This window comes from Grus americana, chromosome 19 (genome assembly GCF_028858705.1).
Source record: "Grus americana isolate bGruAme1 chromosome 19, bGruAme1.mat, whole genome shotgun sequence".
In the NCBI taxonomy this organism is placed as follows: Eukaryota; Metazoa; Chordata; class Aves; order Gruiformes; family Gruidae; genus Grus; species Grus americana.
In genome coordinates this window covers 7,274,463-7,297,913 of record NC_072870.1, presented here as the reverse complement: position 1 = coordinate 7,297,913, position 23,451 = coordinate 7,274,463, and the positions used below count along the sequence as shown (strand labels likewise).

General features: G+C 46.5%; 2 protein-coding genes across 4 annotated transcripts in view; both read left to right on the top strand.

The window, feature by feature from the left end:
* PRKRIP1 (PRKR interacting protein 1) overlaps positions 1-5,443 on the top strand; it is a 10,962-nt gene extending 5,519 nt beyond the window's left edge. Inside the window, exons 5-6 of the mRNA XM_054848070.1 lie at positions 37-104; positions 2,415-5,443. Of these exons, the coding sequence (XP_054704045.1) occupies positions 37-104; positions 2,415-2,530 (184 nt within the window). The 3' untranslated portion in view covers positions 2,531-5,443. The remainder of the gene's footprint in view (positions 1-36; positions 105-2,414) is intronic.
* ORAI2 (ORAI calcium release-activated calcium modulator 2) lies at positions 5,246-23,446 on the top strand. Of its 3 annotated transcripts, none has more exons than XM_054848064.1 (5): positions 5,246-5,383; positions 7,537-7,582; positions 9,842-10,082; positions 15,511-16,047; positions 22,530-23,446. In XM_054848064.1, exons 1-5 carry the CDS (start codon positions 5,338-5,340, stop codon positions 22,632-22,634), a joined length of 975 nt encoding a protein of 324 aa, XP_054704039.1. In that variant the 5' UTR covers positions 5,246-5,337; the 3' UTR covers positions 22,635-23,446. The 3 variants fall into 3 exon arrangements, with proteins under 3 accessions (XP_054704039.1, XP_054704038.1, XP_054704040.1); XM_054848063.1 differs by lacking the exon at positions 22,530-23,446 and adding an exon at positions 17,106-18,326; XM_054848065.1 differs by lacking the exons at positions 5,246-5,383; positions 22,530-23,446 and adding exons at positions 5,876-5,988; positions 17,106-18,326.
* The last annotated feature ends 5 nt before the right edge of the window (positions 23,447-23,451 follow it).

Genomic DNA, 23,451 nt, shown 5'->3' with positions numbered 1-23,451 from the left:
GATTTGCATAAAAGTCTTTTCTTCTTCGCTTTATAGCCAGAAGTTAAAAGAGAAGAAACTGCAAGCTAAGAAAAATAAACTGGAACAAAAGAAGCAGGAAAAAGGTCAGTGAAATTGAAGTTTCTCTTCTTAAGACTTAGTTCTGTTCCGTATTTGAAACCTAGAAGGGTTTGTTCCCCAAGCATTCTTGAAATATGGAGAGGAAGACTGAGCCTTAGACTTGTTATTTTAGCTAATGTTTCCTCTTTGAAAGCTGTCTGTGTTGAGATTTAATCTTATAAATAACTTGGCTGTTTGTGAATATTTTCCCTTTATTAGGGGAAATTTTGGACAGTAGACATTGGAATCTGAGTTTGTTGATTGTGGAAGTTTTGCCCCAGCTACTCTGACAAACTGCAGTTTTAGAAAATCTTCTGCTAAAAAAGGCAGTATTGTGAAAGGCTGTTCTTTTTTAAAGTATATCTTGAATGCGTATGGGAAAACAGGTGGAAAAAATACACAGTTTGGACAGCAAGAAACTGAGTTATGGTTTTGCGTGTAAGAAGTTGAGCCACCTTGGTGCCATCTGTTCCACGTGACTCTGGTTTCACATAGAAATAAATGTGAAAACCACGACTGCCTCTGTTTTCCTGCAGTCTTGAAAATTAATGTTCAGCGATGTCAGTGTAAATGCTCAAACTTTTGAATTCTTGTTGCTTCTTTTCAGTGAGTATATTTCAGCTTACTCTTTCAAATAGTTGTCCTTCGGATTAGCACACTAACTCTGCAGTCAGTCTTAAAAGTTACAACAGTTCCTGTTAATTCAGCTAGAACAGTGACTTATCTGACAATTCCACCTTATTTCCGCTTTGCTTTTCAGAATTGGATTTGTTTCAGCTGAACCATTGCCAGCCTCTCATATAAACATGGGAAGACAAATTAATCGTTAGGTTAATTTTACTTGTGACAGCAAATGAATATAGCAGACTGGGTTTTTTTGGTGTTTTGCTTTGGTTCTTTTTTTTTTTTTAAGTTTATGAATTGTGACTGGGAGGAGAATTTAAGTGTGAGTCAACGTACTTTAGTTCCCTTTGAGTGAATACCCATCCCTTTAGGGAGAGAGGGGAGCTGGATCAGAGACTGGCACTGTGGTATGGGCCTGCTGTGTACCAATTGTTGGGCTGGAGTGGGTTTGCTCAGCACAAGGAAATCATCTTCTGGAAGCCAGAATCCAAACTCCCCTGTCTTTAGAACGGTTCTTAGCTCTTTACAGTATGTAGCGCTCTATTAAAAAAAAAAAAAAAATCAGTGGCAATAGAAGCCACTGATAGCCATCTGAGTCTACTGAGAACAGGCTTGTCTTTTTCTAGTTTTGTGTGCCCTGGGTTGAGATCTGAGAGGGGGTTTTTTCTAAATTAATTGAAATTTATTTGTTGGGTGTGGCAGGCAAGCATTTCTCTTCCTTTTTGAATGAATAAAGAAAACCTCTGAGTTGCCATCTTTCACCTTGGTAGTAGTAAAAACACTGAGAATAAAGGTTGGCGCTAAATAAGGTCAGCTGTTAAAGTTGTATTATTGAACAGACCCCTAATAAAAAATGAAAGTACAGAACTTCACCACGCGGTGGCATCAGACCAGTAATCTTAAATCCTACGTGTAACTGGTCAGAGCGTGAGCTGTGATTTGGTCTGAGAAACAGTAAAGGCATAAGAGCTACTGGAAGCAGAAGAATGGCTATTAGATTCAGGTCCCACTTTATACCATACCTAATTTGCATTATCCATTATTTAATTTCTAGTAGATGTTTTCTGGTCTTTTAGCAGGCTTTACAGGTTTTCTGTGACCCTTGTTAATCTTACACGTACCTTAACGAGTTCCTGTCCTTGTATTAGACCAAACAGTCTGTAAAAGTTTGTGGCAACTTGTGGAGTTTCTGTAAACTGGGATAGATGTAGAAATACACTGAGTCTTGCCTGTGGCTTCCCAGTGCCTACATTCTTTAACAGTACTCTGTGATACTGCAAAGTTCATGCCAACATGCAGAGGTGAGGTTGGTAATGAGATAATCTGTCACCTCAGTGTTTGACTACCTCAGTTTGAAATAATGTTACATAGGAGGTGGAGTTGTTTAATGATGGACTTGGCACAGTGGTAATGGGGGTAAGGGAATATTTCTCCAAGGGAGAATTTGATACTCCGAGCTCTACACCGCTCGGTAGAATTAATATAACCTGATACACATTTCCTTGGTATCTGGGACTACTTTGTTGTGAGATATTTAACAAGGAAGACATGTGGGAATATGTTATCTATCTGTACTAATTAGCGTGACCTAATACCCATTTGCATAGCACCTGAGACTATTTTGTTGTGAAATACTTAACAAGGAAGACACGTGGGAATATGTTATCAATTCATACTGTTTGTGGTTTTAGAACCTGATCAATCTCAAGAGCGAGTCAGCAGCGAGGATGATGAAGAGGATAGCAAGGAGGAGGAAGAGAAGGAAGATGATGCTGAAGAGCCAAGTTTTGTGATGGGAAGAGGATGAGGCCTTTCAGGGACAGCTGGAAACACTGTTCATTGCTTTATATTCAGGAGCATGAAAGTCTTTCATCTCAGCCAAGCAGAACCCATTGGCGTACGTTATATCTGCTTAACGGTGAATGACCTTCACGTCACAGGCCCAAGAGATATTGATAGAGAAATGCCAAATAAGAGATTTTTTCTTAATTGCTTGTATAACTGCTGTGCAGTCTGCTCTAAGCTTGCTCTAAAGAGTCAGCCATAAGACTCTGTGACCCTAGAGTTCTTTCTAACATGGCCTGGAGTGGTTTTCTGCCTGAAAGCTAAAACATATCCATTACCATTTAAGGAAAATCTTACTGTGAGGGCTATGTATTCTACTCATGTCAAAGCTGGTAGCAGTGGGATACATGAATCTAAGGGAAGAGTTCAACCTAAAGTAGAAAAGTGGTCTGTAGCCAGACCCTCCTGCACTGTGAGTGTTCTGAATTTGGGGTTTTGTATGGGGTCATCTCTAACCCAAAGAAATCAGTTTATGTTGCTAGACAAGTTCTATAGATTTTTAAGCAGGATCCCTTTTTTATCGCTAAAACTTTCCCTATTACTTTTCTTCCATGTTTTTTAAATTAATAAAGCGGATGTGTTGGATTGTTCTGTCTTTTTTTTTTTAAGAGGATTTCAGTAAAATAAAGAGATGCTTGCAGTGCTACAGGAAGGGACAAAGAGACCAAGTGATGTGGCGCACAAGAAAATGTTAGCTGCATTTCATTTACTTTTGCTTTTGAACAATGTGTTTTCTAAAAGATTATGTCTGTAAAGCCTCTGAATCCTGTGGCAGAAAGGCTTGGAACGGAATGGTTTTGCTTGCGTTCAGCTTCATGCAGTGACACTTGCCTTTCTCTCTGCTTTGAACTTTGGGTTCCCTGGTAGGAATCCATATATATAATTACTTATCGGTGCTTGAATGAAAAGCATATGCAGTAGTGGGTTTATTTGTAACTTTGGTTGTTGTCTTTTCAATGTATCTTTAATTAGAAGTGCCTGCTATCTTTTAGACACGCTCATCCCAGGACCTCAGCATCCAGAATGTGCTGCTACTTCTTCTCAAGCCTTTGTTAATGCCAAATTATTTAAAGCAAAAATAAAAAGGGAGAATCTTTTCAGATTTAGCCTTTGCACAGTGCTGCCAGAAATCCTGCATTTTGTCTGAGCTGGCTTTATGTAATGGCTTCTTGGTGGTATTACTGTGGCGGCAGGGAAGCAGGTGTGATAAGTGAGGTTTGTATTTAGTTCCCTGTACGTACCCAAAGACTTTAGAGCTGAATAACTTTGGAGCTGCAAGGTCCATATTCCCACCACCCCCCTGGTTAGACATCTGCATGGAATTGTTTTCTGCTTAGTCTCCATAGAGGCAGGTGCTTCAGAGTAAGTTGTGACAGTGTTTCATGCTCTGACGCTTAAGATGCAGAAAGGGTGTTCTGCAGTCCTTGGCATTTTCCCTGTGGAGAGATGAGTTATGAGAATTGCTTCACTTGAATCCCCCTTAGGGCAGGTAAACCCCGTTGATACGTCTGTGTTGTAGGATGAGCCATAAAAACTCATGTTTGTGATGTTTCTTAGCTTTTGCGGACGGAGAAGAAGCGTCTCACAAATAAACAAAGACTGTTGGGCCTCTGAGCTTGTCAGGCTTTTGAGCTGAATAAATAAGTGCTGTTTTCATTAAGTAGAGCAGATGTTGCTGCATGAGGACACGCTTACCTCAGTCATGGGGAAGATGGACTTGAGTTTGTGAATGAAACAAATTCAGGTTGTGTGGCCTCATCCTGCCTCCTTACGACACCACTGTTACCCATGCTGAATTATTCATACTCTTTATTTTCTAGGAATGCTAAGTTTGTAGGTGAAATCCATAAAAAGCAAAGAGAATGTGTTGCTGAAGGTGGTATCTGCCTTACAGTCTTTCTTGCTGGGGTGGCTGAATGTAGCAGTAGGAGCTGTACTTGGTAGGTGTTGCTATGAATTCTGAAAAATACTATGCCATGTTGTGGTGGTTTGTATTAGTACTATGTCTTCCAGAATACAAAGGCACTTCAGAGTGAGCGTTTGAAGGGATGTTTCTTTGTGAAGACAAAATGCAAGTACTCTCTGACCTCAAAATGGGGAAAACATCATCCATTGAGTAGACAAAGGGAAGTGCTCCCATGTGTAGTAAAATGAGGAACAATTCTACAATTGCTTCCTATTCCAAATATGGCACCAAAAAAGCAGTAATAATGTAAAGGCTTTAAACTGCCAAGGACTTTGACCGGCTTACATTAAGTTCTTGCTCTGGATTCTTTTCTAGAGGAGTCCCTCTCCTTTCTTTGATGGAGACTAATCTTCAGGGGCTAAAGTTTGCTGCTGTTCCATTTCTGCATGTGTCCGTACAAGCGTGGGACCCTGAGAGACAGTGGTGTTAGTGCTGTGACCAAGCAGAGGTATTCGTAATCTCGGAGGTGAAAAGCATACTCAGGATAACAAATGTATTTGTCTTTTTAATAAGCTTTTAGGAATTCTTTTCCTTTGTCTTTTCCCTCCCCCAGGCAGAAGTGAGTTCAGGAAGACCTGTGTGATAAAGCTGACCCATTGTGCTGCCTTTCACCATTTTCTTTATCTCACTTTCAGGGAAGGAACTCCCTCCTCTTTCCCTTGAGTCTGTCCCTATCCTTGCTCTGTTGATGGGTTTATAGAGGATTTCCTGCCGAGTCAATAGCGGAGGAACCAGGGAGATAGTGGTCTGGCTTCCGTAGCCCTCCTGTACGCAGCGAGCCTCTTCTGTGCTTCAGCCAGAGGATGTTGCAGTGGCGGAGGCAGAAGCCAGCGCTGCCTTTTGACTTATGTAAGTGGTGGCTTTTTGCTGTGTAATTAATAATTGTAATAAAAGCACGTTTGCATCCCATTGCACCAATACCTTCTCTGTGGAAAGATTTAGAGGGCCAGATCGAATAACACCGTTATCAATGGGGGGCGATTTCAACCTGACCCTGAATTTAGGGAGCCGCAGACCTGATTTTTTTCCTGCAGACGCATGTTCACACGGGGAGCGCTGCGGGCTGCGGGCTGCGGCCCCCGGGATCCCAGCTGTAGCTGGAACGGCCCCGTGGCCCCGGAGGCGCTGGGGACAGCTCGGGATGTCGGGGCGCCTGGAGCCCGCAGCGCTGCCCGCCCGGTGCTCGGCGCTGCACAGCGGGGAGGGAGGGGGGAGCCCTTCGCCCCGCCCCTAGCCCCGCCCCCGCCGCCAGGGGGCGGTGCTTGGCGTGGCCACGGCCCAATGAGGCGGCGGTCACGTGTGGCGGGCGGGGCGGCTGCCCGCCCCCTCATTTCCTGCGGGTCACGTGGCGGGTGCCCGGCGTTGCCTTGGCAGCGGCGGAGGCGGCTCCGGCTCTCGGCAGCCGGCGGTGGCGGCGGGCGCTCCGGGGCCCCGGCCCCCGGCCAGCCAGCGCGGTGAGCCAGCGCCCGCCCCCGGGGAGCTGCATCCTGCCCGGGTGGGGAGGCCCTGCCCCGGGGGCTGGGGGGAGGGGGGGGGGGTGTCTCATCCTGACCGGGGTGGCGGGCCCCGTGCTCTGGGGTGGTGGGCTTCATCCCCACCGGGGGGTTTGGGGTGGGGGGGCCTCATCCTGCATAGATGGGAGCATCCGGCGTGCTCCGGGAGGAGGGGGTCTCATCGTGCCCGGGGTGCTGGGGGGAGAGTTGGTCTTATCCTGCCTGACGGGCTTCCCCTGCCCCGGTGGGGGGTGTGGGCAGACAAGGGGGGTCCCATCCTGTTTTGGAGCTCCCTTGGGATGCAGAGGGCAGGCATGCATCGGGGTCGTATCCTGACAAAGGGATCCTCTCTCTGGGGGTGCTGTACGGGAGACACCTCCTGCCTACGGTGCGGGGAAGCCCCAGACCCGGGGTGCTGCTGGAAGGGGGGATCCCAGCCGTGGGGAGGGAGCGGGCCTCATCCTGCCTGGGGAGGTCCCTGTCTGAGGGTGCCTTTGGAGGGAAGGGCCCTGGCTGTGAGGGGGTGGAGTGGGATCCTGGCAGTGGGGCGAGGGGGTCACATCTTGCTCGGGGGGGGATCCTCTGCTTGAGGGGTGCTGCTAGAAGGGGGGTCACAGCTGGGACCTGAGTGGTGTGACATCCCGGGGTGCTGCTGGGAAGGGGTCCCAAGCCAGGAGAGAACATGGAAGGGGTTCCCCATTGCGAAGAGGGCCTGAGCTTGGGAGTAGCAGAAGAAGGGGGAATAGTGGGATCTGGGGTTAGGCTTAGCGATGGTGTGCGGGCTCTTGAACCATACTGTACAGGGGAGGAAGGTGCTGGAACAAATCTGCTGATCAGTCTCAGCTGTGGGGCAGAAACCTGGGTCCGAGGGGGAGGCCGGCGTCCCCAAGCCAGGCAGGGAAGCTGACAGCGCTGCTGAGACAGCGCTCTGCGGGGGATCGTTCAGGGCATGCCGGCGGTGGGAAAGGGATTCGCATATCTCGGCCCTGGCAGCGTCTGTGTCCTTCCCTGCTGGGAAGAAATCCCCGCACGTGCGCTTGCAACTGCACAGGGGCAGCTGAGATGTGAGGCACAACAAAGGCTTTCCCTGCTACGCTCGCTGATCCGAAGGACAGCACGGGACAGATTAACAAAATCGGTATGAGGTAGCAATCGCAGAGAGCTTTCTGTCTTCAGCGGTGTGAAATGAAGCGGGGTCAAGTGCATCAGTGGTGCAACGAAAGTGAGTAAAGACACAGCTGGGATGGACTTGGCCAGAGCCGGCTGTTAGGAAGAGGTCTCCTGGGGAAGTCCTGATTCTCCATCCAAAACTAAACAGCCCGGTGTGGTAAAACCCCTAAGGATAGTTATTTCTGTAAGAGCAAGCATCCTAAACCTTTAACGTTGCAGGAACGTGAAATCTCCAGAATAAGTCTCCCCTGATGCAGATAACCGGTTGAAAAGTATTTACAGAGTAAAACTGCTTAAGATACAGTGCACGTAAAATGCTTCTGTGGTCTTGTGTTTCAGCCATTGGAGCCCTCCACCCAGTCTCTCCATGTCTGCAGCCAGCAAGGTGAGTTTGCCGTCCTCTTACTGCTTGTTTGGGCTACGTTTGTGTTTATGGATTTTATTCTGAAGTTGTTTACTTATTTGGGAACATCTCTTGAGCTGCTCCAGAGAGAAAATTCATCCTTGTGGTATTTTTAGCTTATTTTTCTAAGGAAAGAACCAGATGTGATTGGGTATTCTTGCTCTCCCTCTGTAACCTCTGAATTCATTTGTTTTTCAATGGAATTTGTCCCGGGGTTGAAGTTTCCTACATACAACGTTCCTACGCATTTTGTGAAAATAAATGGCAGGGAAGAGGCCATCAGTGTCCCAACTACGGACAAAGCTAATAAATTCACCCCACGCTATAGATGACAGAATCCACACAGGATGTTGTCACAGGAAATAGCTTCATAATTTTGCTGCTCACAGAATGTCTCTGCTCTGATCCCCCCAGGAGGCTTGGGGAGAGTTTGGTCGTCGTCTTCTGTAAAACAGGCGATTCTTGCCTTTTTCTGGAAACGCAGAGCAAGCAGGGAGGTTTGTCCTTTGTCCCTGTTATTCTGTTCTTGTTTTTATTGTTGTGTGAAAGTTCTTTTATGGTTGCTCTTTTTTTTTTTTTTCCTTCTTTTTAATAATTTGAAAACTGTTGAGCAGCTCAGGAGCTATCCTGGAGTCCTCCAGGGGCTGCAATAATGGCCTTGTCAAAAACCGCCCAGAAGAACAAGCCTTGTGTTCTTGCTGCCATCCTTATTATGTCTGAAGGGGCTGAAATCTGAAAGCCCACCATGCTCAGGAGGGACAGACAATCTCAGAACCTGCAATGCTTTATTTGCTGCTGAAGTCTAGTCTTATTGTGCCTGGAACAGCTTTGTTCCCTTTTAGTAATACCATTCGGAGTTGTGGGCAGCCGGTGTCCTTTTTATCTTTGCCATTTCTTCAAGTCTCACAGCAAATGTTGGTTTATTAGCTGTGGCCCACGTACGTGGAGAGCAGGGGGAGGATGCAGACAGGGCTGGGGCTTGTCTCAAGTGAACAGCAAGGTGCTTATGACCCTGAGGTGTGGCGCTGGGACTAATTAGTACCACACCGTGGGTGATTCTGGGCATGCAGCTCCTCCTTCTAGGAGCTGGTGAGTATTTATAGCCAGAAAAGTCTTGTCTGGTGCAGCTCTGGTGTTGCTACTTGCCACCGCCGTGGTGGTCGGTGGCAGACTTGTGAGTGTTGGGGATTAATCAGAGAATTGTGGTTTCCGTTCTACAGAAGGCTGAGTTAAACATCTTGTTTCAGATGTTTGTCAGAGTTGAGAAATTCTTGCTCAAAACGTTTAGCAAATCCTGTTCTGCGTCTGTGGATGGCACAGAGATCAGCAGAGCCATTCGGCAGCAGCCTGGCTAAGTTGGGGTGTAAGGAGGTTTGGATCTCGCGCTTGTCTCTGCTGGCTGCTGTGGCATTCACCACCTGAAACAGTCTTGCTGCTCTCTTACATCGTTCAGTGTAATCTCTTGAATCTGAAGATGCTGAAACTACTAGGAAGGCAACTAGCTTTTCCCCTTGGATTTGTCTTTTCCTTTCCCCATGCGAAGAGCCACCGGTGGAAGTAAGGGAACAGGATTCTTGGTCAGATGTGGCCGATAAGCGCAGTGTGAGCAGTTCAGGAAATTTAACTTCCCATTGCAGGAACCTGGGAAGTTCATTTGTTAACCCTACACAGCGTTCAGCTCGATAACTGTTGGGGAAGTCTTGTGCCCGTCTAAACTGAGCTATGATGAGCGATGGGTTAACTGAAACCTGGTTTCCAAAGAAAGAGCAAAAAGTGACTCTGAACCCGCTAGTTACTTTGGTACTCTGAAGGACATGCATTTGGAACCAATCCGTGCTGCGCTGTGAAATTAACTGTCAGCTTAAAACAAAATTATAAGATGGTGGCTTTATTTCCAAAGTGTCTTTATGTAAAACAATTTTTTTTTATTAGCGAGGAGGAATTAAAGGGGAAAGTTGAGATGCCAGCTTTGAAACGAAAAGCCAGATGCTGTCCAACCTTCCTGAATTCCCGCTGGAGTAGTTCCTGAGTTTACTTGTGTAATCTTTCCTAGTTCTCATGGTCATTTTTAGCAACTACGGATGGTCCTCTCTCTGTTCTGTGCCTTGCAAGTGTGACGGTATTTGGTCCATAATTTTTCTGCTGACTGAGGGAAACTTTGTTTAAACGTGTTTTTTTCCAGTAGTTGATGCTTGTCCTGTCTGCTACCTCCTTTGGAACATGACTATTTTGTTTCCTCAGCATTTCTCTCATCATGAGTTCTGAATTAAACGTTCCGGTGGATCCTTCCACTCCTGCTTGCTGTTCTGAACCTGGCACAAAAGGCATGGATTATCGGGACTGGGTCCGGCGCAGCTACCTGGAATTAGTCACATCAAACCACCACTCCGTTCAGGCCCTTTCATGGAGGAAATTGTACCTGAGCCGAGCCAAACTGAAAGCTTCCAGCAGAACTTCTGCTCTGCTCTCTGGATTTGCAATGGTACGTGTACTTTGTAGCAACGCTTTCTGGATCGTGAAGGTTTTGGTTCTGTAAAATCATCTCCTAATCAGTATTTTCCTCCTGTGAAGAAGCAGGACATACTGTTGTTTTCTGAAGAGGCAGGAGGCATCTGCCTGGGGGCTTCTGCTTGGCTGCTGCTGCTGCAAAGTTTGAGGCTGGCGCTCTCAGGGCAGCGACGGATACATGAGCTGCCTAACAGCCAACCCACACGCTCCCGAGTCAGCCTTTAAAAATACTCATCCCCTACCTGTAAATGATCCGAAGTGCTCCACCAGTGTTGCTAAACACCATAGGACCTGGGCTCTCCGTTGGCCCCGAGGCCAGTCGTCGCTGGCTGCCTTCACATGGGCTTGCGCTTAGGGCGTGGAGCTCCCCTGGGCCCCAGCTGTGGTCCTGAACGTTATCTTAATTTCTGTATGTGTTTTTTCACGTCACGGTGTCTAAAATAAGGTGGAGGTTGGGTCACAGTCTGCCAGAGCAAAGTTTGCATAGCATGATCGGGGAGATCATGTTATATGCGGAGGTGTGAGAAGAGGCTCTGCAGCCTCAGACCTGGTGTCAGAGGACTCTCTAGCGTGAAAGGAGCCAAACCTGGTGTATTTTTGTCAGTACCGCCTATTGGGAATAATCCTGGGACTTGCTTTCCTCTGTGCAGCACTTGGGTGTTATCTGGAAGCTGTCTGCATAGGTCAAAACCATGTCAGGGAGCGAGCAAATAAGCAAGATGGAGACGGTCAGTGGTCCAGTGCTGAGACCTGTCCGAGCTGTTGTGTTAGCAAAACACAGCCATGCTGTGCCGGCGTGAGCCTCTTCATCTCCCCTCCGGTTCTTGCTTATTGGGAGTGAGAATTGAAACCTGTTTGGGGGAGTTTTCTGCCCAGGAAATGGGCAGGTCTGGTTGTTCTGGAGGTCGGTCAGCTGAATGCAGAGGGGCCGAGGGCAGCGCCTGGCTGAGTGGGACACGATGGGAAGATGTTGCACCCTGCAGCTCAGAAGCTGGAGGGAAGACAGATCTCAGGAACGTTCCGGATAGCTTTCCTTGTTTTATTTTAGCTGCTTCTGCTGCTTTTTCCTCCCCCAATCCCCCAGAACATGAATCATCTGTAACATTACAACAGTCTGGGATGACAAAGTTGGTCACCTGCAGTGAAGTTGGAAAAACGCAAGCGGGGAGTTAAGTGGGAGCAGGCTGCAGGGCAGACGGAGCGCTTGGTCGCTTTGGGGTTCCTCTCCGCTCACTGGCTGCGTGCAAGCCATGCTCGTAAAAACTTTTCACGCCGCGCATGTTGGTTTGTAACCGAGCTTGTGTGCTCAAGTGGCAGAAGGTACCTCCTCGTTTTGAGAAAGTTAAGTGCTCTTCTGTAGATTTCTTTCACTCTGAAGCTTTTTACTTAAAAAGCTGCTCATGCACTTGTCTCTTGTGCTTCTGGGTGACTCAAGTTCTGTGTTAGTTGTTTGTGACTGTTCTCTTTAACACGATTATTAAATTAACGTTTTGCGTTGCTGTGAACTGTTGCATCCAGGCAACGTGGTTCCACGAGCAGGTGCTGTGCTGGGGTGCGCTGTCGCTGGCACCGCTGGGACTGGGGGGGCTGGCAGCCCACCCACACTGCGGGGCCGAGCCACGTATCTGAAAACAAAGCGTGCCTTCTCGACTCGCACGACGGAAAGTTGCTGAAAGTCCTCGGCAAACACAAAATTAACCATTTGACTTCTATTCTCTTTAAACTGTTTAAAATGCAAGTCAAATGAACGCATAGTTATAAGTAGTGTTAATTATAATCACCAGCTTAACATAATAAGTACACCTGAAATCGGTAATTGTCAGAAATAAAAACTTTTGCAATAAGGAATTCTCTTTATTAGCAAGTTCTTTCCCAGCTGATGGTACTGGACCTTCCAGTGAAAGCTGAGGTATCTACTCCTACTGGGTTATTTCTCCGCTGGTAATTTGGCACGTGGGTATTTGGTACGCGGATGTTTACTCTCTATAAGAGCATCTATTTGGCTATTGATGAAAGTAGAGAAGTTACTTAGTTTCCCTGAAACCCTGTGTGCATTTAACTATGTAAACAAATGTGGTATGGGGCCTGGCTATTGCTTTATTTACTTCCCTGTCAGTGTGTTTGATTCAAGCCGGTTCCATATTGGCTGAAAATTATTACGAGCTGATGGATATTTAATCAACAGGCGGTGGCTTTGATCCAGCTCCTTCTGGACAGGCTGCAGAATAATGCGAACCTTCCTCGTTACTCGATGCTATCTCTGGTATTTCTGGCAGAGTCGGGCAGATCAGGAGGATGTGGGTCCTCTCCAGTGCCAGGTCTGTTTGGAGGTGAACTGTACGGCTACTGCAGATGAAGGAGATTTAGAGGGAGCTTAGGAAACCTCCTTAATAATTTTCCTTAATTATTACTGCTAATCAGTCTTCTCAATACTTGTCCGATTGCTACAGGATATGTATTTGATTTAAAAAAAAAACAAAAAACAAACCAACCAACAAAGAAAACCTAACAGATCTACTGGAGTGATTGTTTTTACAGGTTGCCAAACCATCTGTGTGAATGTAACATGGTTTATGTTAAGCCATTTGTCATCCTTTTGCCTGATACTATCTATCCTGGTCTAAATTTCTCCAGATGAGCATTATCTTTGTTGTGGACAGTTTGGGCTATACTGGTCTAAAAACCCAACCATAATTGCATGTAATTTATTTGCAGTTTAATTCTAAAATGGTTTGAGTACTTGGTCCTTGAGCAAACCTGTGAGCTGGAGTTCAACAGGGTGAATCTCAAGCTTAAAATTAAGCCTATGCTGAAATACTCTGCAGCGCGGCAGAGTGCTCAGTGCCTTGCGAAGTCAAGCCCTTGACGCCTTGGCTTCTGGGGAGAGGTTAAAATAAAGGAGGCTGTTATCACGGAAGAGTATAATTGTATCAAACATGACATATTAATAGTTTTACAGACGAAGCAGCATATTTAATGATTTTTAAATGGGTTATGTCAGTTTGTCCTCTTTCTCTTATCCCGGTCAGAGAATGACATGACAATCTGTACAGGGTAAAGCGGTAAGAGCTCACTCACCTTTCCAGTACTTGTTTGGGTTAAATGAACTGTTTTTCTGCCTTGCTGCCCTATCTGGATTGTTGATGTTTTTCCCTGAAATACCTCTTACTGAGCCATCAGTCAGTGTTAAAAATTCATCACATTGCACAGCTGAAGCTAGCCCTAGGGAATAGGTTAGTCTGGGAGGAAACATCCAATTAGCTGAAAAGTGCTGCTCATGCGAAGGATAACAAGTAGAAATTGATATGTTGACATCAGCCAGGCTTTCAGCTTTATATTAAAGCTATAAAATGAACATGCAGGTACAATTCCTATTCAGCTTGCTGAATACTATGTCCCTGGGTATTACAGCACCCAATAATGAACAATATTCCTGCAGCTTTTCCTGGCTGATAGGGTGTGACTGGCAATCACAGCACTGTACAAACGTATTGTACAGAATAAGTTTGATCTCCTCCTCCTTGAATCAATATAGGGGGAACTGCAGAGAGCATGTACACAAGGCAATGTGTAATGTGTTTAAATTAAATTGACCTTGTGACAGATGGTGAAGCTAATCCTGCGTTGTTATTTTCTCTTCCTATACAACAAGAACTACTGTAAACTGCAAAGAGGAACCTTTAAAAAACAACAAAAAGTAAACCCCCCACATGTTCATAATCAGAATAAAAGGCTGGGAATGTCCAAGAATGGCCACAATATTTTTGGTGTCTCTAATGCCCTAAATAGTTGATGTAAGTATAAAATCTGGACTTGCAGAGATTGACCATTTGCTGTTATATCGTGGTTGCTACTAAATGCGTTCAGACTCGATTGTGATCCACCCGTTCAGGCTGCTGATGGTTTCAAAGTAAATGCAGGTAAGGCAGCAGCCATGCCAACATACACACTGCTTTCATCCCCTTTAATCCTTTTCAGGGTTACCCACGGGGAGATCGTGAGCCTACCCCAGTGCCTAAATTACATTATTAACAAGTAATGCCAGAGTGAGTGGTGCAGATTATTATACAGAGCCTGAAATGGCTGCGAAGCGGTGGTCTCGTGCGAAGTCTGGGTAAAGTAATGATGAGTCCGTTCTGCAAAATCCATCTACCCCCCAGAATCGAGCTGCTTGTTCGGCCTTTGCCTTCTCACGATGGTGGAGAGGCACTGCCCCGAGGCAGGCATCCGAGCATCGGCTTCTCCTCTCCTTAACGCATCCGGCAAGCTGTGCCGTGCCGGAACAGCAGGTCAGCTGGGATCACCAGAGGTTTTGCCTGCTGCCAGGCAAGTCAGTAGCTGTGCAAATCATGAAGTGCAGCTGCAGGTCCAAGCAAGCTGTGAGAGAGTTACTGGAGAGGAATGTTTGATAGTTTTGTCCACTGTTTTTGTGGCTTCTCTTAGCAAAAGGTTTCTGCAGTCCTTTCAGGGATGCCACCACACAGCAGTACTATTTTACTTCACAGGTTAAGTAATTTCACAAATTCTTCTGCTAAACCAGACCTGTACTCAGACTCCAGTTCTGATCTCAGAAGAGCCCCCTGCTCTCTTGTGCTTATTCTGCTTGTTAAGCTTTGTTTGATTAAAGAAAAAACAGATGGCTTTAGAGACTTTGCTATATGATAGCCCTTGTTTGGAGAAAATCAATTCCTATCTGAGTTGTTGAGCACATCCATAAGCCAGTAGCTGTCCACTTCTGCTGAGTATATCACTAAGTTATTAGCTCTCAGGGGAGAAGTTTGAGGATATAAATAACTTGTATCTGGGCGTATTTGTAATAAAAACAAATGTACAATGTTCTGAGAATAGAAGGCAGCTATTTTAACTACGGACTAACTTAAACTGTAAAGTAGCTTGTGTGCTTCCCATGGGGGGGTAGTGAAACCTTGCTGGCTGCTGGCCAGAAGAGCTGCTTGCTTTTGCTTTTCTTTACGCGCCCAAAGTCAAAACTTCCTGCACTGCAGCCGCAAGTGATGAGCGGAAGGAGAACGTGTGATGGGCGGGTGGGCTAGCAGGCTGTCAGCTGCCTCCGAGCTCCGCTTGTTGTCTAATGAGTTCCTTCTGCTGTGTGTTTGGTTTGATGCGGTTCGTATGGCTCATGGTTGCAAGGAGGGATATGTTATTTCAGAAAACTACAGTGCAGAAACACGTGCGTGAGCCTTCAGAAAGGCCAAGCTGCAGACTGCATGTATGTCTTCATGGGAAAGAGAAATGATCCATCTAGACTGCCATTCTGAAAAGCACTTGAGTGTGTACTTGACCTTAGGTGCTCTTCCTGAATAAAGATGATTTCCTGAATGAAAGTCTTGAAAAGAGGAAAACTAGCAGCTGTTGACAAGCTTTTTTTGTTCCTTTCCCCCCAGGTTGCCATGGTGGAGGTGCAGCTGGAGGTACAGTACAAGTACCCCCAGATGCTGCTGATCGCGTTCAGTGCCTGCACGACGGTGCTCGTGGCAGTTCATCTGTTTGCCCTTCTCATCAGCACCTGCATTCTGCCCAACGTGGAAGCAGTGAGCAACATCCACAACCTGAACTCCATCAGCGAGTCCCCGCATGAGCGCATGCATCCCTACATTGAGCTGGCGTGGGGCTTCTCCACCGTCCTGGGGATCCTCCTTTTCCTTGCGGAAGTCGTGCTGCTGTGCTGGATAAAATTTCTGCCCGTGGGCTCCATCCTGAAAAATGAGACCACCAACGTCGAGAAGCCCAGCGGCCATGCAGGTTGGCAGTCAGCACTGGTCTCCACCATCATCATGGTCCCAGTGGGTCTGATTTTTGTCGTCTTCACCATTCACTTCTACCGCTCTTTGGTGCGGCACAAAACGGAGCGCCACAACCGAGAGATCGAAGAGCTTCACAAACTGAAAGTGCAGTTAGACGGGCATGACAGAGGCATGCAGGTAGTGTGACAGAGGCAGAGGCTGCTTCCAGCAAATCTGCTCGGCTAAGGCTAAGAGCAAAATACCTGTTTTGCTAGTTGGTGAGACGCACCAGTGATGGATTGTCTTGAGGCTTAACTATGTAAACGCTAATTGCCTGCCATATATAGCTGTGGGTTCTAGTGCTGTTTCAGATGCTGGGGTCTCTGGCCTGTTTCTGGTCCTACACATTTGTGTACTTAAGTTGACACTGCCATGGAGTTCAAGGTCAAAACTTGGTTCAGGTAGCCAAAAATCTGTATTTTTCCCAAATGCAATATTCTGTTGCCAAAAGTAAAACCACATCAGCTGTCCAAAAAGCCTGTGTGTGTGTAGGACCTGTCTTATGTGTCAGAAGTCCCTGGCTGTCAGTGCAGCAGCAATTAACTGGCAGCTCGTTTGTAGACCTGAGCTGGTTAACGAGGGTATCTGCAGCTGACTTGGACATCCAGGAAAGCACAATAGAAACTGTGAGTGTTGATCACCTTTGTTCCAAAGCAAGTGTTCCATGAATACATCACCAGAAAGAAATCAGTCTTAGCTTTTATCTTTTTTTTTTTTTTTCCTTGCTATTTCTTACTATATTTTTACAGCCGGGGAGATAGAATTTCAAATTGGAGGAGGCTGGGAAGTTCTTCTGGTCTTACATTCTTCAGCAGCATCTGTCACTTTAGATTGAATGAATGCCAAGATCATGTGTTTTTTCCCAATAAGAGGCAAGAGTGCCCAGGGAAGGTTTACAGGTGGTTTAGTTTTAACAAGGACATTCTTAAAACAGAACAGTGACAGCGAATTTAATGAGACAAAACTTTGAAGGACTAGGAAAGCAAGTTTCAAGGAGGTAAGGAGTGACAACATATAGCATATTGTAGAAATCTGTCGCTACGTCATCATCATTTATGTATCGTTGCAATGTCTTTGCCCAGTTTGCTGGAGAGAACAAGCCCCAGTCCTGCGTATTTCATCACTTGCTTGGGTTTTTTTGGTCAGCTGTAGCATTTTCTGTCAAAAATGAGCGCTTCCTTCTCCCTCCACCAAAGCAGGCAACTCCTCTGGTGGAACCTGGAGCTGTACTGACGAGTCTGACAGAGCTGGATCCGGTGAGAGTGCTGTGTGCTGTTAAAGAGCTATCACATTTCATTTGAGCTGACTTTTTCCAGCAGCAGAGAAAATGACACTTGCACGTCTGTATTGCTTAGCAAGGCAAGCTTGTAAATTCTATAGCATCCTTTTGGGTGAAAACTTCTGTAAAAATGCTTTTATGATTTATGGTAACTTTGTGGAGGGAAAAGCATGTTTTGCAATCATCAGCTCTTGCAAGGGAAAGTAAGGCTTTGTGCCACACAGGGCTGAAAGAAGCATAAGCACATTTTCTTGGCCCTGATCCTGTGCTGATTTCCTGCTCCGCACTCAAACATCGCAGTTTCAGTCTCCCAGGCCTTATAGGCTTCCGAAATCGTTAAGGATAGTTGTAATGCTCTATTTAACCCTGGTCCCTTATTCCACTGGGATTTGAGAAATCTAATGGCAGTGTATTACATGTCAGCTTCCCAGAATGGAGAGTACATGCAAATCCCAGTGCAGCAGGGCGAGACTATCCCTATATTCCTCTCTGGCGAGGGCCTTGGGAACCCAATTCTAATCTCTCTTGTTTACATGCGAGTTTGAGCATTGCTGAACAAGTTGCTTAGCACTGTGTCTGTGGCTTTCATCTGTTGTTCTTGCCGCAGTTGGCGTGTACCATATTGGCTGACATGCAGCAAAGAAAATAGTCTTTGTGTGCTAAATGACTAGTCTGTACTTATGTGCATATGCAAAAAAAATGCGGAGTGTCCTCCAGGAAGTGGGTGGTCGTGAAATTCATACCATCTCCCCAGGAGTCTGCCCTCTCTCCCTCTTCTTTTTACCATAATAAAGGTTTACACAACAAAATCAGCGTTGAGCTTTCTGCCAAGTATTACACATGTAAGCTCTTCCACCAACAAAATTTCTGTTGTGAGGCCAGAGCCAGACCAGACAGGATGAATCTCTCATCTCTACTTTGCACTCTCCTTTAATATCAGTAATAATTGGACTCTGTGTGCTGTGGAGCTCAGGAGGTTGTTGAGGAAAGTATTGAGCCATTTTTGCAATTACAAAAAGAAAAAAAAAAGTTTCACGGTGCACATACAGTGCTGCAAAAGCAATGCAGCTCACTTGGAAACAGTCAAATTGTTCATTTAATTCTTTGCAAATATAATAAACTTCAGCAAATGGAGAAATGCAGCAGAAACTGTGCTTTGATTTTGTAGAATAACTTGGTGAGGCTTTGGTGGGATTGGATTCAAGCTAAGTCTCAAGGCAGCGCATCTGTGACTGGAGTGGGATCGCCTTACTCCAGCAGGGAGTCTGAGGTACGGTTTGAAATGGTGTCCCAAGGGCAACTGCACTTAGAATAATCATGTGCTTTCCCATCTTTGCTTGCAGCTTTGCTTCTTGTGTCTCTCTGGGCACCGAGTTCTCCCTTCCAGGAGAAGCCCATGGGAGTATTTTTGCTCTTTGGCCTCTGGCATCTCTCTAGGTTACCCATCACCTTTGTGCTGTAACTCTACTCTTATTTTTTTCCCAACAACTGCATTTGCTTTTTTGCTCCTGCCTCTCTTCCTCCAACTTGTTTACATTTTTTCCGGTTGGGTCCAGACTTGTGCTGCAGAAAGGTTGCCTGTGGTATCAGCCACAGTAGCTCATCCGTAAAGGAGTAGCGACATTGTACTTGCCCAGATGGGTGTTTCTGTGCTACGGCGCCAGAAAATCCTCCTTGCTTCTGCTGCTGCCCCCATGGCTATCAGCAGGATTCCCATCAGTCAAGCGTGGAGACGCCTGCCTTTCCGCACCATCCCTGGTGTCCCAGCGGGGCTGGCAGTGCGCTGTGTCACGTCCGGGTTTGCCTGCCGATGCCTGGCCACATCTGTCCTGTGCTGCCTCCTCTCTGTCATTCCTGGGGTGTCCCAGGTTTTGTGTGGCTCCGTTCCTGCGGTGCCTGCGCAGGGATGCTTTTCCCAAGGGTCCTGCCCTCAGGCTGGGACACACGGCGAGGATCTGCCCCGATGTGTTAGCTTTCTGTACCAGCCTTGGGCCCTGGGGTGCTGTAGTTTGGGGTGGCTGTTGCCCTAATGCTCAGCTCCTTTGGGCTGTGACTCTCTGGACCAGTTACTGCCTTGTTTGGGCCATTTCCCCAGTTTCTGCAGTGGGGCTCGCCTTGGCTTGCTGCAGGGGACAGCCACGATCTCACTCCAGAGTCCTGAGTCCTCTTAGATATTTTTTTTGGACATTTTTTGCCCAGCAGAAAAATGCCTCTGCAGGCTCCAGCACTGGAAAGACCCTTCCTAAAGTGGGGAGGAAACTGTCGAGGACAGAGGTACAGCCCTGTTTCCTATCGTTCAGGGGCACCTGCCTTGGTTTAGGAGGCGACTCTTCTGTCTCCTTCCCTCATTAGCAGGAGTCAAGACCGGGCATGAATGCGAGCCAGAGGGAGCTGTTGGAGCCGGAGCAGTATCGGGTTCTCCCTTTGCTGTGGTTAGTGGCAGCTCTTACTCTGTGAGCTCCCTATTTTTAACGTTGCCCTGGGGCAGCCCTGGCTCTGGTAGCTGCTGCTCCGTTGTTTCGGTAGATACGTGACTCTCAGGGAGGCTTTATGACCAGGGGAGATGGAGTAGATGTTGGATTTGACCGTCTGGTCCCGACCCACGTGATGGATGAAAGTGATACTGTGCGAGAGCCCCGGGTGGAGCGTGCTCTGTGGTAAGCGCTCAAATATGTGGAAGTGTTTATAGAGAGCTGGTGGCTGCAGCTGCAGAGCGAACATCCTTCGGTTCCCTGACACCGGGACTCGGGGACGGGCAATCCCAGTTTGCCACAGGGATGGTCGCACTGGGCTCAGGGATGGAGGTGCAGGGTTCCCGGCTGGCTGTGGGACTGGTTGCTCACACTTCACGTTCTCCTTTTGCCTTTCCATGGCTTTCCATGGGGTTTCATAATGTCCTTTCTCTTCTTTCCCTGCCTTAAAACAAACAAAAGGCCTTTGAGTTTCCCTGCTGCTGTAGTTTCATTATCTTCTAAATCTTGTTGCGTCTACTTTTAAGACAGCTTCCTCAATAACCTCCCCCCCCCAAGCTGCAGCCTCAAATTCAGAACGCAGCACAACTGGGCCAGCGTGGTTATTTTCTGATTAACTTCTCGCAGGCCGTCTCTGCTGTACCCATTTCAAACAAAGCGGTTTCAGTAATTACTGGCTGGCTGAATTTGGAAAGCGTTCCTGTGAATACCTGTGTGTACGACTGGGATTACAGCAATGAGGAGCATTAAGTGCTACGAGGAAAAAAAATATCTGTGTTTAGCTTTGTCTATTCTTGTTTTATCTCTGCATGAACAATATTTAATGTAGAACAAGGTAATAATCTCAGTTATTGTCCAGCTGTGTGAGAGAAACTGGATAAACTTGCTAAGTTTTATGCTTCTTGCTGATTTCAGACTGATTTTTTTGAAAGGCAGCTCAAGTCCTCCAGCATCCTCTATGGGTTATCTTGGGTTTTGCCTTTTTTTTTCTTTTTTTTCTTTTTTTTTTAAAAAGCTTGGTCAGATAGTATCCTTCTCCTTTTAAAATACACAACTAGATAACAATTAGATGCGCTTCCTTTTAATGGGGGCCTGGTTCTTGGTGTGTTTTACAAGTGCTAATCTTGGTTAAGAAGATAAAGGGCTGTGATAGGAATTCCCATAACATGAAGACCATTAAAGCTTCTCTTACATTAATAATACTAGCATAGTGGCCAAAGTTACTTTTAAGAGCTAATTAATTAAGATTAAAACCTCTATATATTTTTCTCCAATTTCTATGATATTTGACAATCCAAATCAATTGTAAATATTTTACAGCACTGTGATTCTGGCTTTTTAGGGGAGAATGTACATAAAGTTCTATAAAGTTCTATAAAGTAATACAGAACCGATGGGTGTGTGATTGCATTTTGGTCCAAGATGATGCCCAAGAGGCTGTTTAACAGGTGAAAAATGTCAATAGATAGACATAGCAATGACTGGGTAGTGACTAGATTAAGTTTTGGACTTCAAAAACATCTAGACAAAGCCCTCAGTTTGGGGCTCTGAATATAACTATTTCCATTTTTTAAATTTAAGATATCAACTAGGAAGAGCTGGAATTTTCTGGCAAGAATGGCAGCTTCTTGTATAGTTTGATCGAGGCAGAAAAATTCAGCTAACAAGTGCAGAGCACAAAATGAACTAATATTGTTTTTCTTGTTATTGTGGCGCACTGATTCATCAGAAGCCATCATCTGCTTTCACTGCGAAGAGAATGAAACAGCAGGTGCGCGCACAGAAAGTATTTTAACAGACTGAGAGCACAACATAAATCTAAAAGGGAACATTGGAAGTAAGGGCCAAACATTAATGGAAATACTTGGCTGCCGCAGTTTGCTGAGCAAAGAGGAGATTGCTGGAGAGGCTCCGTGCTGAAAGGGTGATGAGGATGTGGGCTCAACCTTGCTTTATCCGTGAAAGCCTGCCCTGGGTTTCCTCCCGTAGCGTGGCTTGGTGCCGAGCTCCAGCGGGCTGCCGGCCGTGTCCTGCTGCTTGGCCGAATGTCCTCTGCTCTGACAGCAGCTCCAGGAGCTGGCCTGGGGACTTCACGCGCTCTGTGGGTGCTGAGCCCCCGTGGGCACCCGTGGCACGGTGCTGGTCACACCAGGCTGCCGGGAACTGCTCTTTTGAGAGTGCAAGGCCCTGCTTTTGGGGGTGAGCTGGAGAAGTTGCAACCTATGAGAAATTTCCTGGGATAAAGCTCGCTGTGAGCAAGCATGGCCTGCCTGTCGTGTGTTGGCTGGCTGCGTTCACAGTGACGGGTTGCTGTGAGCGAGGGCATGCTGTGACTGCCGAAACCGCTGCCGCAGCACGTAGGTGACACCTACGTCAGGATGGAGGCCTGGGGTTTAGGACTGCACACGGGAGCCCTGCTCGTGGGTCCCTGTTGGAATTTATACCGTAGATGTCCACAACTGTTTAAAACTGGGCTAAACTGAAACTGGTTCATTGCAGCCACAAAGGACTGTAGTTGTATCTGTGAGCTTAAACTGATAAAAAAATAACCTGATTCAGTTAACTGATTTCTAGTAACTGTTTTGTTGGGGGAAGAGCTCCCATCCCTGCAGTGCCTGATGCGGAGGGCACTGTCTATGGCAGGAGCACACCACCATACAGTAAAACCTGTGCATTGTGCCAGGCAAGTACTTCTAGGGCAAGAATACAGCTGTGCAGGGACACTGCGATCCTATGTATAAATGTGTCCCCTTTCCTTACCAACTCAAAACAGGCAGCATTGTAAAGGGTTTTACTGCTCTAGGTGTGACTGTGCTGAATGGTTTTGATGACACAACTGTGTTTATTAAAGGATCATGCTTCTTCCACAGCACAACTTCATTTTCAAGAGCACAGAAGTTTGTCCAGAGCAGACAGATGGCTTCAAATCAGCTTCTGCTACAAATGACTACTTGAATCTTAGGTACAAGGCATGATTCAAACCTGACTGCTGGAGGTGCCAAGAAAAAAAATGATAGCCGCCAGGGTTGCAGTCTGTTGCCCAGCTTATTCCCAAAATCAGACTCTCACTACTGAGAGTTGACAGCGGGGTTCAGAGATGACAAATGATCAGAAAATAACACAGTCTGTGCAAGTCTTTGGTCTGCGCTCTGTCCAAGCTGCCTCTGCAAAGAGTCGGCATCGGCCCTCTGCAAATGCTGCTCTTTGGTCCCAGAAGATACAGGTCACACACAGTATTTATGATTAATCCTCGCTGTTAGAGCATGAATCTTCAGCAAAGGATAATTACTTTAATTAGTTCTCAGTGTGTTGTACTATCTGTGGAGAGATGCTTGCTTACCCTCCTCCCCTGGAGAGCTGATCTCTAAAGGAGCTATCTGCAGCGGGTGAGGAGATGGTTGTGTCCCTACGGCACGGTGCAGCGCTAAAAGCACTATGACACAACCAAGTACAGGCTAGCAAAGGTGACAATCTGCTGCAGGGCTTGGGCTGAATCTGTGCCAAGGGCTGTTTGATACTCAGCTCAGTTTAATGATTCTAAGTTTCTTTCTTGGGTTAAGTATTTAAGAACTGGCTATTTGCTTTTTTGCGTTTTGTTACAATGCAGCTAATGAATGCAACAGCTCGTTGCTGACTTTTCGCCTAAAAGCTCCCATTGCTCAGGAGAGTCTGAAGAAACAAGCAGCCCACCCCTTCCTTGCACTCTCTTATTTCTGTTTGTTAAATTCCCATTTGATTAAGCTTGTCTTTGTACACACCTGGTTCCTTGCGCACACTTCAGAAATAAACCGA

What these genes read in the sequence shown, in the direction of transcription:
- ORAI2 (XM_054848064.1), top strand. Translation starts at nt 5,338, where the DNA reads ATGTTGCAGTGGCGGAGGCAGAAGCCAGCGCTGCCTTTTGACTTAT. An exon ending in CCATGTCTGCAGCCAGCAAG is followed by an intron (nt 7,583 to 9,841) that starts GTGAGTTTGCCG and finishes TTGTTTCCTCAG; the next exon opens with CATTTCTCTCATCATGAGTT. An exon ending in TGCTCTCTGGATTTGCAATG is followed by an intron (nt 10,083 to 15,510) that starts GTACGTGTACTT and finishes CTTTCCCCCCAG; the next exon opens with GTTGCCATGGTGGAGGTGCA.